This window comes from Patagioenas fasciata, chromosome 27, assembly GCF_037038585.1.
Source record: "Patagioenas fasciata isolate bPatFas1 chromosome 27, bPatFas1.hap1, whole genome shotgun sequence".
Lineage (NCBI taxonomy): Eukaryota > Metazoa > Chordata > Aves > Columbiformes > Columbidae > Patagioenas > Patagioenas fasciata.
The window spans coordinates 4,917,916-4,930,653 of record NC_092546.1 but is presented as its reverse complement, the minus strand read 5'-3'; the positions used below and the strand labels follow the sequence as shown (position 1 = coordinate 4,930,653).

Below are 12,738 nucleotides of genomic sequence, written 5' to 3'. Positions count from 1 at the left end.
CCCGCGGGGCCGGGGCTGCGTGCGTGGGCGGCCGGCAGCAGAGGAGCATTTTCCAGAGCTGCAAAGCGAGAGGAAAAAGGTTCCAGGCCGGAATGATTAGCGCAGGGTGGGTTAATCATTGCAGCCGCCCCCCCCGGGAGGGCAGTTAGGAAACGGCTTAGGAGGAAACGGCCTTCGAGCCACCCAAGGGCAGCGTGGCCTGAGGCCATGGCCGGGCTGGCAGTGCCACGGACCCTGTGACCTTCCCATGGTGGGACCGGTGCCACTGACACAGCCTGTGGCCACGGGGGATGTGAGGGGTCCCAGCTGGAGCCCCGTGCACCAGTGCCACCCCCTTGGCAGGGTGCTGCCGGCACTGAGCTCCCCAGGCTGGCGGGGGCTGCGATGGGGCTGCCCCCCAGCTCCCCGGGCTGGGACGAGGGACAAAGGGTGGGGGGCAGCCCCCAGCCCTGGGTGGCACGGCAGGCGGCGAGGCCATGGCAAGAGCCGGAGCCCCGCGGGTTCGGGCAGCGACCGGGCGGCGCTGCCGATGAGTCAGTGCGGCCGGAGCATCCCGGGGCTGCGGTGGGGTTTGGGGTTTGTTTTTTTCCTGCAGAGAGATGAGAGCTCGAACCTTTCCCCTGCATTTGGGAGCTGGGTGGGACGGTGGAAACGCCATGTGGCCAAGGACGGGGAGGAGACGCCAGCGCTTGGAGATTTGGCCCAACAGAGCCCGGCCCCGCTTGGAAATCGTCCCCCGCGAGGAGACGCCGCCGGCAACGCCGGCAGAAAGGGTGATGCTTCACTTTCCGAGCGCTCCCAGCCCGGCTCCCCACCCTCCATCTGGCAGCAGAAGATGCAAGTCATGGCGAAAGTGGAAGGGAAGGAGGAGGGGGCTCCACTAAACCCCCACCCCATCCCTCCCGCGCCCACCCCACGGCACCCGAAACCTGGAGACAAACCGACCCCACTCCCCATAAGAACCCTCGTGCTGTGCCGGTGCAGAGAGCCCGGCCAAGGGCGCCCTGTGAGGGGACACGAGGGGTCCCGTCCCCCCGGCGCTGGGGAGGCAGTGGGAAGAGCTGCTGAGAGGATGCTGACGGAGACGCTTTTTTCCCATCCTAAAAATAGCAGCTGGCCGTTTCCCCAGCCTCCCGGCCTCGCCAACGCCTTCCATTAGATGAGAAAAGAAAAGAAACCAACGCAGAGCCACCTTCCGACGGAAAGAGCGCGGCTGCGAGTGCCGAGGGGGCACACGCCGCAAATAGCAACGGGGACAGGGGAGAGCAAGCGGAGCGGAAGGGGGAGCGAAGCCATCCGTCCCCAGTTATTCCCGAGACGTTTTAATTAGCACTCGGCTCTGACTTGGAGGCTTTGCTTATGCACAGCGCAACGTATGACCTTTAAAAAGGGGGAGAGAGGGGAAGGGAAGAAAAAGGCACTGGAGCAGCTCGGAAACTGGGAAATCGGCTGAGCTTCAAATAGGCTCAGCGTCAGGCACTCCGGGGCTTTTAATAAGCTACAGAGTGAGAAATTTAACACCAGAGGCACTATTTTTGATCACTTGAGGAGGGGAGGGAAAGACAGAGCGAGCGAGAGGAGGGGGAGGAGGTGGTGGTGAGAAGAAGAGGAGGCAGCCAAGATGACATCCCGGGTGGCAGCACCGAAAATAGCCGTGTCCCGCTCCGGCGGCGCGGCCGAGCCCCCAGCCCGCGGGAGGGCGGGCAGAGCCACAACGCGCTGCCCGAGCAGGCAGGGCAAGCACCTGCCCGGGCTGCGAAACCGCGGGGAGAAGGGGATGGGAGCGAGGCGGAGGGAACGCAGCCCCGTGGTGCCCCGGTGAAACCGCGCTGGGGAAGTTTGCGCAGCTGCAGGAACCTGAAATCCCCCCGGGGAGCGTGGGGAGGACGGCGCTGAGCAAGGAGCCGGCGGCAGATGGTGCTGCTGGCAAGACACACGTCCTCGGGCAGCTGGCACAGGCAGAACCGGCCCCTCGCTTGAACCCACTCCTGCCCATCGGTGCTGCCACTCCGGGAGGCGCGTGGGGATGGGCGAGTTGCTGCAGACACACAAGCGCCTCCTGCTTTGTCCCGGCTGCGGGGACCTCGGGGCAGCCTCTGCGAGCAGCCCCCCCGGAGCCATCAGCCGCTGCCGCCACACACGGATCCGGGAGCGACTCCCACTGAGCCCGTCTCCAAGCAGCAGGGCAGGATTTCCCCTCTCTGCGCGCCACACGCGCCGCAAACGCAGCAGCAGGGGAATGGGTCAAAGCCCAGGCAGCTGCTGTCCAGGTGCAAGAAGCATCGTGAAGGAAGAGCCCAACCGATGTGAATTCCTGCGGCAATGGAGCTGGGAGGCTGAGCCAACGCCAGGACGGGGCGGGGGAGCCGGGCCAGGAGGCTCCGGCACAGACCTGCCTCCTCCCGCGCTGCGTAATCCTGCTGGCCAGGTGGATACTGGAGGTGGCTGACAGCACAGGGAGGGGGTTATAAAATCTGCCCGATAAGGCTCCTGTAGGTGATTCTCCCACGGCCGAACCCCGGGGCGGTGCTGGGGGGCACCTTCCCCTCACAACAGCGCCCGCAGACCCCAGCGTGGGGGCAGAGCCTGTCCCTGGGCACCAGCCACAGGCACAAACTGCGATTTGCTGCCTCAGAAAAGGTGACGTGCGGCGAGACAGGATTACACTTCCTTTTAATTGATCAGAGTGTTTTCTCCGCCTCCATTTGTCCCGCGCCATCTGTACAAGCGGGGAAGCCAGGACAAGTAGGACAGTCTGGGGTTTCTTCCATCAACACTGGGATTCCTGCAACGCACAAACCAGAGTCAGTTGAATGGGGGGTGGGCTCGGCAGAGCGGGGGATTCTGACCCCCGGGCTTGGCCCCCACTCAGGCTGTTAAAACTCCGCGCATAAATGAGCTGCTGGCTCGCTCAGACCCAACCTCATGGGCCCAAGAGCAAAGGGACCAGAGGTCAGGGGGATGATGGGGCCATGGCCCTGCTGTCCCCGCTCTGGGGAGGGGCCAGTGCAGGGACATGGGGACAGCAGCGAAGCCCTGGCAGTGACGGCCAGCTCCCTGCCTGTCCTGTGACACTCACCTTCATTACTCCAGGGCTTTTACAAGGGCTTCATTGGCTTCTACTTTAATCTGAGCTTCTGCTTTTGCTGCTTCATCAGATGCTGCAGCCATCTCTGAAACAGCCTTCTCCAGGTTTGATTTTGCAGTCTGAACACGAGAGCACAAGGAATGTGTCATCGAGACACCACCACAGGACAAGTGACGTGTCCTGCAGTCCCCGAACCACCCCCTCACCCCCCTGCAGTCCTTGGCCCCAGAGAAGAAAAGGCTCTGGGGAGACTGTCCAGCAGCCCAGGGGACCAGGGACTCACAGCCAGATCCAGCATGTCCATCGTCACCGCCTCCTCCGCCAGCACCTGCACCGTGGAGTCCGCGTGGACTGTGACGGAGCCGCTGCTCACTGCGAAGGCACAAGCGCGGGGGCCGAGTCAGGCAGTGCAGGCAGCGCTGCCCAACCAGCCCCATTTGGGGGTCAACACGCAGAACAGCACCAGCAAGCTCATCCCCAGAACCTCCACCACATCCCATGGCCAAAATAAAACCCTGACGCTCTCCTGTAACATTTCCAAGTCCTGCAGGGATGCGTTTCCCACCAAAAGCAGGGGATGCTCCCAGAGTCTGAGCAGAACCAAGAAAACCTGATCCCAGACGGCAGCGTCACACAGAACCCCGTTTCCAGGGCAGATCCCCAGTCCCCCAGGGAAAGGAGAAACCCCTGGAAGTGCGGGCAGGCACACAGCAATGGGCAGCGTCTCCATCATGAAAGCCCTGAGAACCCTCCCACGCACACATTCCTCCCTCTCCAGCTCCGCCTGCTCCACTTACCGAAGTACTTGGTGGCCGTGCCATCCTCAGCATACACCGTCACCACCCCCGGCTTGAGGACCTGCAGGGTGGGGACGTGAGAGGCCAGGATGCCGAAGGAGCCGGTCAGCGTGGGCACGTCCACCTGCTTCACGTTGGCGCCGTTGTAAAACACCTGGACAGGGAAGGCAGAGCAGATGGGAAGAGCCCGTCGGGCAGGAATGCAGGGGAAGGACAGAGGTGGCTCCTCCGCAGAGCCAAGGGGTGCGGTGGGCAGGCTGCTCCCACCCCGCGGGGTTAACACACAGCAAAGGGTGACCAGGACAGCCAGAACCTCCCCAGGGTGCGAGCGGGGCCGGGCTCTGGAGGAGGAGATCCTGGCACAGGGAGTGGGAAAGCGCCCCGAGCCTCCCGAGAGGCGTGGTGGTGACAATGGAGGTGGCACATGGAGACGCGAAGTCGGGAGTGGGCGAGAGGCGAAGGGAGGTGAGCGCAGGGAGACCCCGGCGCCACCGCCCCGCTCGGACGGGTCCGCCTCCGTGAGAGCGCCCCGCACGGCGCCCACCAACCCGCCCCGGCCCTGGGCCCGCCAGCCCCGGGCACCGGGGAGCCGGGCGGGGCTGGAAGAGCAAGAACGTCCCCCCGCGGGGCCCGGCGGAGCTGCAGCGGGGCCGGGTCGGGGCCAAGGTCAGGCCGGTGTCTGCACGGCAGGAGCCGCAGGGGTCCCCGCGCAGCCCCAGCCCGACCCGCCCGCTCGTTCCCGGCCCCGGGTGCCCCCGCCGTCCTCCCCCGTTGCGCCCGCCCCAGCCCCGGGCACAGACACCGCAGGCCTCGCCCCGGGTCCCGCAGCGCGCACCGGCCGGGCCCGCGGTACCTGCGTGGGCGAGGCGAAGGTGAAGGCCATGGCGGCCGGGCCGGCGGCGGGCTCGGCATACCCGCGGGCGCGGGGCGGCGGCAGCGCGGCGAGGCGCAGGAGGAGGTGGCGGGCGCGGAACATGGCGGGAGCGGAGCGGAGCGGGCCGGGCCGGCGGCAAGGGCGAGCGGGCGGCGCGGGGCACGGCGGGACGGCGGCGGGACTACAACTCCCGGCCTGCCCCGCGCCAAGCGACTACACGGCCCGTGCGGCACCGGGCCACGGCCGGAAGTGGCGGCGTAAGGCGGGGCCGCGGGGGCGCATGGGAGTTGTAGTTCCCCCGCCGCGCCCCGGTCGTTCCGCTGGTGGGTGTGGCGGGGGCGTGGCCCCGCAGAGTCCCGCCCCACCCCGCCCCGCCCCGCCGCGGGGAGCACGGGGGATCCGGGGGGGCCCAAACGTGAGATCATTCCCTGGCTGCGGTGCCGGGGCTGCCCCGGGGCAGCAGGGACCGGGGTTGAGCTGGCGGGGGGCGGGCGGGCAGGGCTCGGGGCAGGTAGGGCTGTGTATGCAGGGCTGTGCAGGCAGGAGGTGCAGGCAGAGCTGTGCAGGCAGGGTGTGCAGGCAGGGCCGGTGCAGGCAGGGCCGGTGCAGGCAGGGCTGTGCAGGCAGGGCTGTGCAGGCAGGGGGGTGCAGGCAGGGTGTGCAGGCAGGGGGTGCAGGCAGGGGGGTGCAGGCAGGGTGTGCAGGCAGGGGGGTGCAGGCAGGGGGGTGCAGGCAGGGTGTGCAGGCAGGGGGGTGCAGGCAGGGGGTGCAGGCAGGGGGTGCAGGCAGGGGGGTGCAGGCAGGGGGTGCAGGCAGGGGGTGCAGGCAGGGGGGTGCAGGCAGCGGGGTGCAGGCAGGGGGGTGCAGGCAGGGGGTGCAGGCAGGGTGTGCAGGCAGAGGGGTGCAGGCAGCGGGGTGCAGGCAGGGGGGTGCAGGCAGGGCTCGGGGCAGTCCCGTCCCCACGTGACGCCCGCGCCGCGCGGGGGCGGCTCCGGTTCATTCATAAATCCCGGGGCCGCCCCGCTGCACCGAGCGCAGCGGCGGCGATGGAGCCCCGGCTCCGGTTGTAGGTGAGTGTCTGGCCCCGCCGCCTCGCGACAGCCCCTATCGCGACAGCAGGAGCTGACCCGGCCGGGGGGAGCCCATCGCTCCCCACCGCGCGTGGAGGTTCCGGGGGCTCCTGCATCCCTGCCTGCATCCCTGCCTGCATCCCTGCCTGCATCCCTGCCTGCATCCCTGCCTGCATCCGGCATCCCTGCCTCCATCCCCGCCCTACATCCCTGCCCGCATCCCCCATCGCCAGGCTGGGGCCATGGGAAGCAGAGCAGAGCGGGGCCCCGCGGACACGCACACGCGTGGGGCACAGACCCACCCCGGCCCCCCCGCTCCCGCGGGCTCACACGTGCGGGAGCGCGGCAGCACCGCCGGCCCCGAGCCCCCTCCCTGGGCACCGGCCCCGTGTCCCCAGCCGGGGGGACAGCCCGGGGACCGGCCCACTCGTCCAGACAATGGCCGTCCTGTTCCCGCCGGGTCACCATGGAGACGGGATTCCTCCATGATGGGGAACAGGAGGGACATTCTTCCTGCCCCCACGCCCCTGCCACTGGATCCCCCCATGGGGCGCCCGTCGCTCCTCGCCTGCTCCTTCGGGGTCCCCCCGTGCCATGCCTGGGGCCCTCCGAGCTCCGGCACATCTGGGGACCAGAGGAGGGACCCCCCTTCTCCTGCCCCTGGGGTCGCAGGGTGGGTTGTGTCACCCCCTGCTCACCCCAGCAGCTCAGAGATGCCCGATGTCTGGGGCAGGCTGGGGGGGTCTCCAGCACCCTGATGTTCCCCCGAGGGGTTCACACCCCAAGCTGTGGCAGGGCTGCCCTGCGTGGCACAGACGTCACCAGCTCTCGCCACCAGCTGTGACATGGTCACCTCCTGCGCTGTCCCCACAAGTGGCTTTTCCCACCCGACCACGGGCTCCATTCACATTTTTCACTGACCTGATTTTGAGCAGTTTCCGGCACCCCAGATGGTGCAACACCCACCCCTGCCTGTCACCCCAGGGGCTCCCCCAACACCAGTGTCACCCCACAGTTCAGCCCCAGTCCCCTCCAGCAGCTTGGGACACACAGACGGGGACACACAGACCCAGAGCTGGAGCTCGGCAGCCCCTGGGCAAAATCTCCCTGGGGCCATGCTGGGGGACGAGGGGGTCTCAGCTGGGTGTGCAAAGGCCACAGGGTTTCTGCTGGAGTGGGCTGTGGAGTTGTCTGTCTGTCTGTCTGTCTGTCTGTCCTCTGGCCCTGGTTGGCTCTTGCTCCTCAGGAGCTCAGCCCTTCTCCATCACCCTCGGGCCCCTCGGCAGCCCCGTCCCCTCCCGCACGGGGACGGTCGATGACGGAGCTGTTGTTGGGCTGACTCAGAAGTGTCACCCGTCACACACCAGTGACACCCACGCCAGCTCCATTCACACGAGGTGTGGGGTGGCCGTCTGCTGCCCTTCCCTTCAGCGGTGCCCCCAGCGCTGCCCTTCGAGCTCCCACAGGCAGGGCCGGACCCCCGCCCGCCCCGTCCCCCCAGCACCGGTCCCTGGGCACTGGGGGCTGAGTTTGGCACCGTGGCTCCCCCGGGGACAGCAGTGCTGGACCACCGTGATGTCACCTCCTTCCCTGTGAGCTGTCCCAGCCCCCCCGGGCCAGCTCTGGCCACCAGGACTGGCCACCACTTGGGCCCCCAGCCCAGCGTGGGGACGCGGCCTCTCTCCTCCGCTCCCCGGGCGCAGGGACGGGCTCTGTGCCCCACAGGAGGCCCCGAGTGGGGCGCAGGGTGGCGGCAGCGCCCGTGCCCCCCGGGACTGTGCCCAGCAGCGCTCCTGCACCCTTCTCCCCATCCCGGGCCCCACCTGCCTCCCCATCCCTCCATCCCCGCTTCCCTCCATCCCTCTGACCACACCCTCCGTCCCTGCCTCCATCCTCCCTCCTGGCCACACCCTCCCTCCATCCCTTCATCCCGGTCCCTCCCTCCATCTCTCCATCCCGGTCCCTCCCTCCCGGTCCCTCCCGGCAGCTCCGCACCGCGGTGCCGGGCAGGGCCCGGGGCCGGGCAGGAGCCGCCGCCGCCCCCGGCCCCGCCGCCCCCCCCGGCCCGGCGCCTCCCTCTGTCTCCCCCCGCCCCAGGACGCGCTCGGGCCGGGACGGACCATGAGCGATGACCCGACACCGTGGGACAACGCGACGGAGAGCGCGACGGTGAGCGGGGCCGCCCTGCCGGTCCCTTCCCATCCCTGCCCATCCCTGCCGGTCACTGCCCGTCCCTGCCCACAGCGGGTCCTGGGGGAGGGGAGGATGCGCTGCCGGTGCGGGGCAGCGCTGGGGGGCGTGGGGGCAGCCGTGGGGCCGGGGTCTGTGCTGGAGTGGGTATGGCACAGCAGCCAGCCAGTCCCGCTGTCACCCACCCGGCTCTGCCATCCCGGGGGTGGGTGACACTTCCCGTGCCCTGTGCAGCCCCTCGAGGTGCGCTGGGGGCTGGGGGGGTCGAGGGTCCTGGGTGCTGCTACCGGCTCAGCCCCTCTCCCACAACCAGGGGGTGTCAGCACCGACCCCACGCCAGGGCAGGACTGGGGTCCCGTCCGCTCTCCCGCTCGGTGCGGGGGCTGCTGGCAGCTCTGCCCCCCCGGCTGCGGTTGCCGTGGTGAACGCAGGTCCCCGGAGCCGGCAGCAGGCCCGGGGGCGGCGGGGGAGCGCGAGCGTCTCTGGGGAGCAGCGCTCGGCATCAGCATCGGCGCGGGAGGGGGCTGCCCCGGCCCCCCGGGAGGCAGCTTTGGGGCTGGGCCGTGTCCCCCCCGGCGGCTCAGCCCCTGCCGCCCCACACAGGCGGTGCCCGGCGAGGTGTCCCCCCAGGATGGGTACGTGCTGCTCCTGGCCCTGCTCTCCATCTTCATCGGGGGCACCCTGGTCCTGCTCTCCGGCATCCTGATCATTTGCCGCCGGTGCTGCGAGGCCGACCGCCGGCACTCCAGGTGGGGACCGGTCATGGGGACGGGCGATGCCGCTGTCCCCGGGGTGTGTGGCACAGCGAAGGGGGCCAGGGCTGCTGGCACCGGCCACTGCTGACCCTCCTTCCCCTGCAGAGCCAGCGATGACCCCGAGAAAACCAACACCACCTACCTGGAGGACTCGCAGCCGGCGCAGGGTGAGTGCCACAGCGGGGCTGGGGGTGACCGGCCAGCGATTGCTCCCCAGTGCCACCAACTGCACCCCCAGCAGCACCCCAGGGGTGGCCACACACCCCCTGTGCCCCCATCACCCATCCCAGCGGTGCCAAGACCGGCAGCTGGGGTTGCCAGGCTGGCATCGAGGCCCCGCGTGCAGCGAGTTTGCCAGGCCTCAGCTGGGGAAGCCGGCGTGCACCACGGCAGGGGGACCCTGGCTGCTGACCCCCCCTCCGCACAGATATCACCATCAAAGTGGAGGACCCCGACTGCCTGTCATCCTCCAGCTACCGGGATGCGGAGAGCGAGCGGTTCCTGTCCTCCAGCTCCTCCACCGCCCGCCGCGTCTCCTTCAACGAGGCCGCGCTCTTCGACCAGGGCAAGAAGACCCAGGAGAAGGGGAGGAGGTGAAGCAGCGGGCTGGGCTGGGGGGGCCGAGGGGCCCGGGCCACCCCTCCTGACCCGGCGTGCTCGGCAGGTACACGCTGACGGAGGGGGATTTCCACCACCTGAAGAACGCCCGCCTGACCCACCTGCACCTCCCGCCGCCCGCCCTCAAGATCGTCACCATCCACGAGTGCGAGTCCAGCGAGAACAGCCTGGCCATGACCCCCCGCCTGCCCCCGCCCAAGCCCGGCCTCGCCATCTTCCAGGTGAGCCCCAGCACCCAGGGGGACGGGGGGGACCAGGGGGTCCTGCAGCGCCCCAGGGAGGCATCGCTGGGCTTGGGCTGGGAGTCTTGGGGCATTGCTGGACGGGGGGTCCTGGGGCGCAGGGAGCCCCTGCTGGTCCCCCCACCTCGTGCGAAGCCCCTGAGCGCGCTCTCCTCGCAGCCCCCCGCGGGGGCCCTGCCCCGGCCGGCGCTGCCCAGCCACGCCGTGTGCCCCAGCTCTGCCCTGCCCGGGGACACCTTCAACTCCACCGTGGACACCAGCTTCGCCGAGGCCAGCCCGGCCACCTCCTCCGACTCCGGGGAGGGCCCCTCGGTGAGTGCCGGGGCGGGGGGACGGGTCTGCGCAGGGGAAAGGGCTCTCCAGCCTGGGCAGCCTGCGCAGCCCCGGGGATCCTGCCCTGCTCTGCGGAGAGACGTGGGCACCCAGCTGGAAACAGCCTCAGCCCCCCCGCCCCATGTCCCCATCACTGCCCTGGGGGACATTTGTGCATCTGCTGCAGCTGAGCTGGGACAAAGGAGCCGAGCTGTGCTGGGGGGGCAGGGGCTGCGTCTGGAGCCCAGCGAACACTCACAGCCCCCCCGCTCCCCCAGTTCGCAGCAGCACCCAGGAGCGGGAAGGCAGCCGGGCCGGGCAGCGGCAGCCCCGGGGAGCCCCCCCCGGCCCCCGCGCAGGGCACGGTGCTGCAGTTCTTCACCCGGCTGCGCCGGCACGCCAGCCTGGATGGGGCCAGCCCCTACTTCAGGATCAAGCGCTGGAAGCTGGAGAGCACCCAGCGGGCGTCCAGCCTGGACACCAGAGGTGGGAGCCGCCGCGGGGGCAGCGGGGACGGGCCAGGCGGCTGCAGACACGTGGGCAAGGGTCTCGCTGCGCCATGGTGGGCCCGGCCCCCCAGCCCTGCCCTGTGCCCCCCCAGGGTCCCCCAAGCGGCGGCAGTTCCAGCGGCAGCGGGCGGCCAGCGAGAGCATGGACCAGGAGGACCGGGACCCCCACCAGACCGACATCATCCAGTACATCGCCCACACGGATGACGTGGCCTTTCACCCCGCGGGCAGCCCCTTCCTGCCCTCCCCCGCCAGCCCCCCACCCTCTCTCGGCAGGTATTTTTCAGTAGATAGAGGGGACAGGGACGGGCGAGCCGGGCACCGGGAAGGCACCGAGGGACCTCGCGCTGCCCCGGGCACGGGGGCTCCCGCCTTCGTGCAGCTGCGGTGGGGCTGCCGGGGGGGCGAGGGCCTTGGGTGGGGGGTCTGGGCAGAGCTGGGGATGGGGACGCTGGATGGGGGCACGGGCAGGGCGGTGGGAACAGCATGGGGGAGCACGTGGCACCACGGCACTGCCGCGACGCCGTGCCGGCCGCCGGGCTGGCGTCTCCCCGTGGCCGCGGGGCCGTGACGCCGGGCGGCACCCACAGGTTAGAGCCGGGCGAGGGCGGCGCGGGCAGCCCCGGCGAGGCCGGTGGTGCGGAGCAGCCCAGCGCCTACCACGACATCTGGAGCCTGCGCGCCTCGCTGGAGCTCTACGCCTCCTCCGAGCGGAGCAACGACCAGGACTCGGTGCGCAGCGATGGCGGGGACAGCGTCTCCTCCGCCGGCGGCGTGGCCCCCTGCCCCTCCTCCCTGGACGAGGCCGAAGGCCCCGAGGAGAAGCTCTGGGGTCGGCCCAAGCTGGAGGAAGCAGAGTCCGGCACGCGCAAGCTGCTACAGATGGACAGTGGCTACGCGTCCATCGAGGGGCCCAGCCGGGGGGGCGAGGAGGGGCCCCCCAAGGACCAGACGGCCTCGGAGAAGCGAATTTGCTTCACCAGCGCGGGGCGGAAAGGCACCATCTTCGAGAGCTTCGAGGGCCGGGAGCCAGAGGAGGAGGAGGAAGATGAAGAGGAGGAGGAAGATGGGAGCACGGCCCGGGGTGCAGCGGGTGGGGGACCCCCCCGTCCGCACAGCCCCCTGGCCTGGTCCCCCTACGGGCAGATGTTCCCGGGGCGGGACGCGCTGCCCCGGCGGGACTACAGCATCGACGAGAAGACGGACGCGCTGTTCAACGCCTTTGTGCGCCACGACCCCCAGTTCGACGAGTCCCCGCTGCGGGGGAAGCACCGCTCCCGCACCCACCTGCGCAAGCAGTGGCAGCACACCAAGCAGTACAGCGACCCCGGCGTGCGCTACCCCGCGCTGGAGCGGCACCGCACGCCCCTGCGCCGCGGGGACAGCGCCAACTACCCCCTGGACGCCCGCTTCCACAGCCCCCTGCCCCGCATCGTCAGCGCCGGCGATGAGGAGGCGGCCGAGGCGGCCGACGGGGTCCCCCCCGCCCCAGCGCTGCCCGACCCTGAGATCCAAGTGATCGTGGAGGAGCCGGCGGAGGCGGCGCCTGAGCCCAGGGCTGGCTCCGAGCCCCCCGGGGATGACGACTGTCCCGGCCCCGGGAGGTGCCTGGGAATGGGCCCCAGCTCAGAGCTGCTGGACAAGATCACGGGTGGGCTGGAGGAGCGGCTCTACGGGCACCTGAGGAGAGCGGCGGAGAGCACGGAGCGCACGGTGACCGTGGCCGCCAGCGACGCGCCCCCCGACCACAGCCCGGTGTAGGCCCGGCGCGGGGGGAGCGACCCCGGTGCGGGGGGGTTCGGGGCTCCGTCCCCTCCCGCTGCCGGCGCGGGGACCAGCGCGGTGCCCAGGGCACACAGGGAGGGCGGCCCCGGCACGGGAAGGCCAGGAGGGCGCTGGGGACCCCTGGCTGCGCCCCCCAGCGTGGGGGAGCCAGTAGCACGGGGTGGCCGAGCCCCCTGGCTCCCAGGAGCGAAGTGCCAGGTGGAGGAGCCTGGGGGGACCGGGGGGCAGAGGGGAGCAGAGCATTGACCAGGAGGGATGTTGCTGATAAACCCCCAAAAGCAGCCCCCCGGCAGAGCTCTGTAGCAGACCCGCTCCCCCCTCTTGCTCCGTTTTTTACAAGCAATAATGCCCCCCGGGTGCGGAGCAGGGGCTGCCCTGGCAGGGGGGGCAGTTCTTTGAACCCCCCCAACTGCACAGGGAACCTGGGATCTCAACTGGAAGTGGGGCCGGGGGCGACGCGTCAGGCAGGAGGATGCTCGAGGGGCTGGGGGGGCAGGA

At 70.2% G+C, this 12,738-nt stretch overlaps 2 protein-coding genes across 2 annotated transcripts; one reads left to right on the top strand and one right to left on the bottom strand.

Annotated features, from left to right (window-relative positions):
• Positions 1 to 2,656: 2,656 nt before the first annotated feature.
• On the bottom strand, positions 2,657 to 4,938 carry ATP5F1D (ATP synthase F1 subunit delta). The gene is made up of 5 exons (XM_065858366.2): positions 4,739 to 4,938; positions 3,886 to 4,039; positions 3,372 to 3,460; positions 3,080 to 3,207; positions 2,657 to 2,785 (listed from the first exon to the last, which is right to left on the bottom strand). Exons 1-4 carry the CDS (start codon positions 4,859 to 4,861, stop codon positions 3,085 to 3,087), a joined length of 489 nt encoding a protein of 162 aa, XP_065714438.1. The 5' UTR covers positions 4,862 to 4,938; the 3' UTR covers positions 2,657 to 2,785; positions 3,080 to 3,084.
• A 768-nt stretch (positions 4,939 to 5,706) lies between these two features.
• On the top strand, positions 5,707 to 12,348 carry CBARP (CACN subunit beta associated regulatory protein). The gene is made up of 10 exons (XM_065858037.2): positions 5,707 to 5,829; positions 7,927 to 7,998; positions 8,623 to 8,768; positions 8,880 to 8,941; positions 9,202 to 9,367; positions 9,439 to 9,613; positions 9,794 to 9,946; positions 10,225 to 10,432; positions 10,548 to 10,731; positions 11,046 to 12,348. The coding sequence occupies exons 2-10, from the start codon at positions 7,951 to 7,953 to the stop codon at positions 12,214 to 12,216; spliced, it is 2,313 nt and encodes a 770-aa protein (XP_065714109.2). The 5' UTR covers positions 5,707 to 5,829; positions 7,927 to 7,950; the 3' UTR covers positions 12,217 to 12,348.
• The last annotated feature ends 390 nt before the right edge of the window (positions 12,349 to 12,738 follow it).

Coding starts and splice junctions, on each gene's coding strand:
- ATP5F1D (XM_065858366.2), bottom strand. CDS start 4,861: ATGTTCCGCGCCCGCCACCTCCTCCTGCGCCTCGCCGCGCTGCCGCCG. Junction 4,040..4,738: donor CCTTCGCCTCGCCCACGCAG/GTACCGCGGGCC, acceptor TTCCCTGTCCAG/GTGTTTTACAACGGCGCCAA. Junction 3,208..3,371: donor TGGACATGCTGGATCTGGCT/GTGAGTCCCTGG, acceptor TCTCGTGTTCAG/ACTGCAAAATCAAACCTGGA.
- CBARP (XM_065858037.2), top strand. CDS start 7,951: ATGAGCGATGACCCGACACCGTGGGACAACGCGACGGAGAGCGCGACG. Junction 9,368..9,438: donor ACCCAGGAGAAGGGGAGGAG/GTGAAGCAGCGG, acceptor CGTGCTCGGCAG/GTACACGCTGACGGAGGGGG. Junction 10,433..10,547: donor GTCCAGCCTGGACACCAGAG/GTGGGAGCCGCC, acceptor GTGCCCCCCCAG/GGTCCCCCAAGCGGCGGCAG.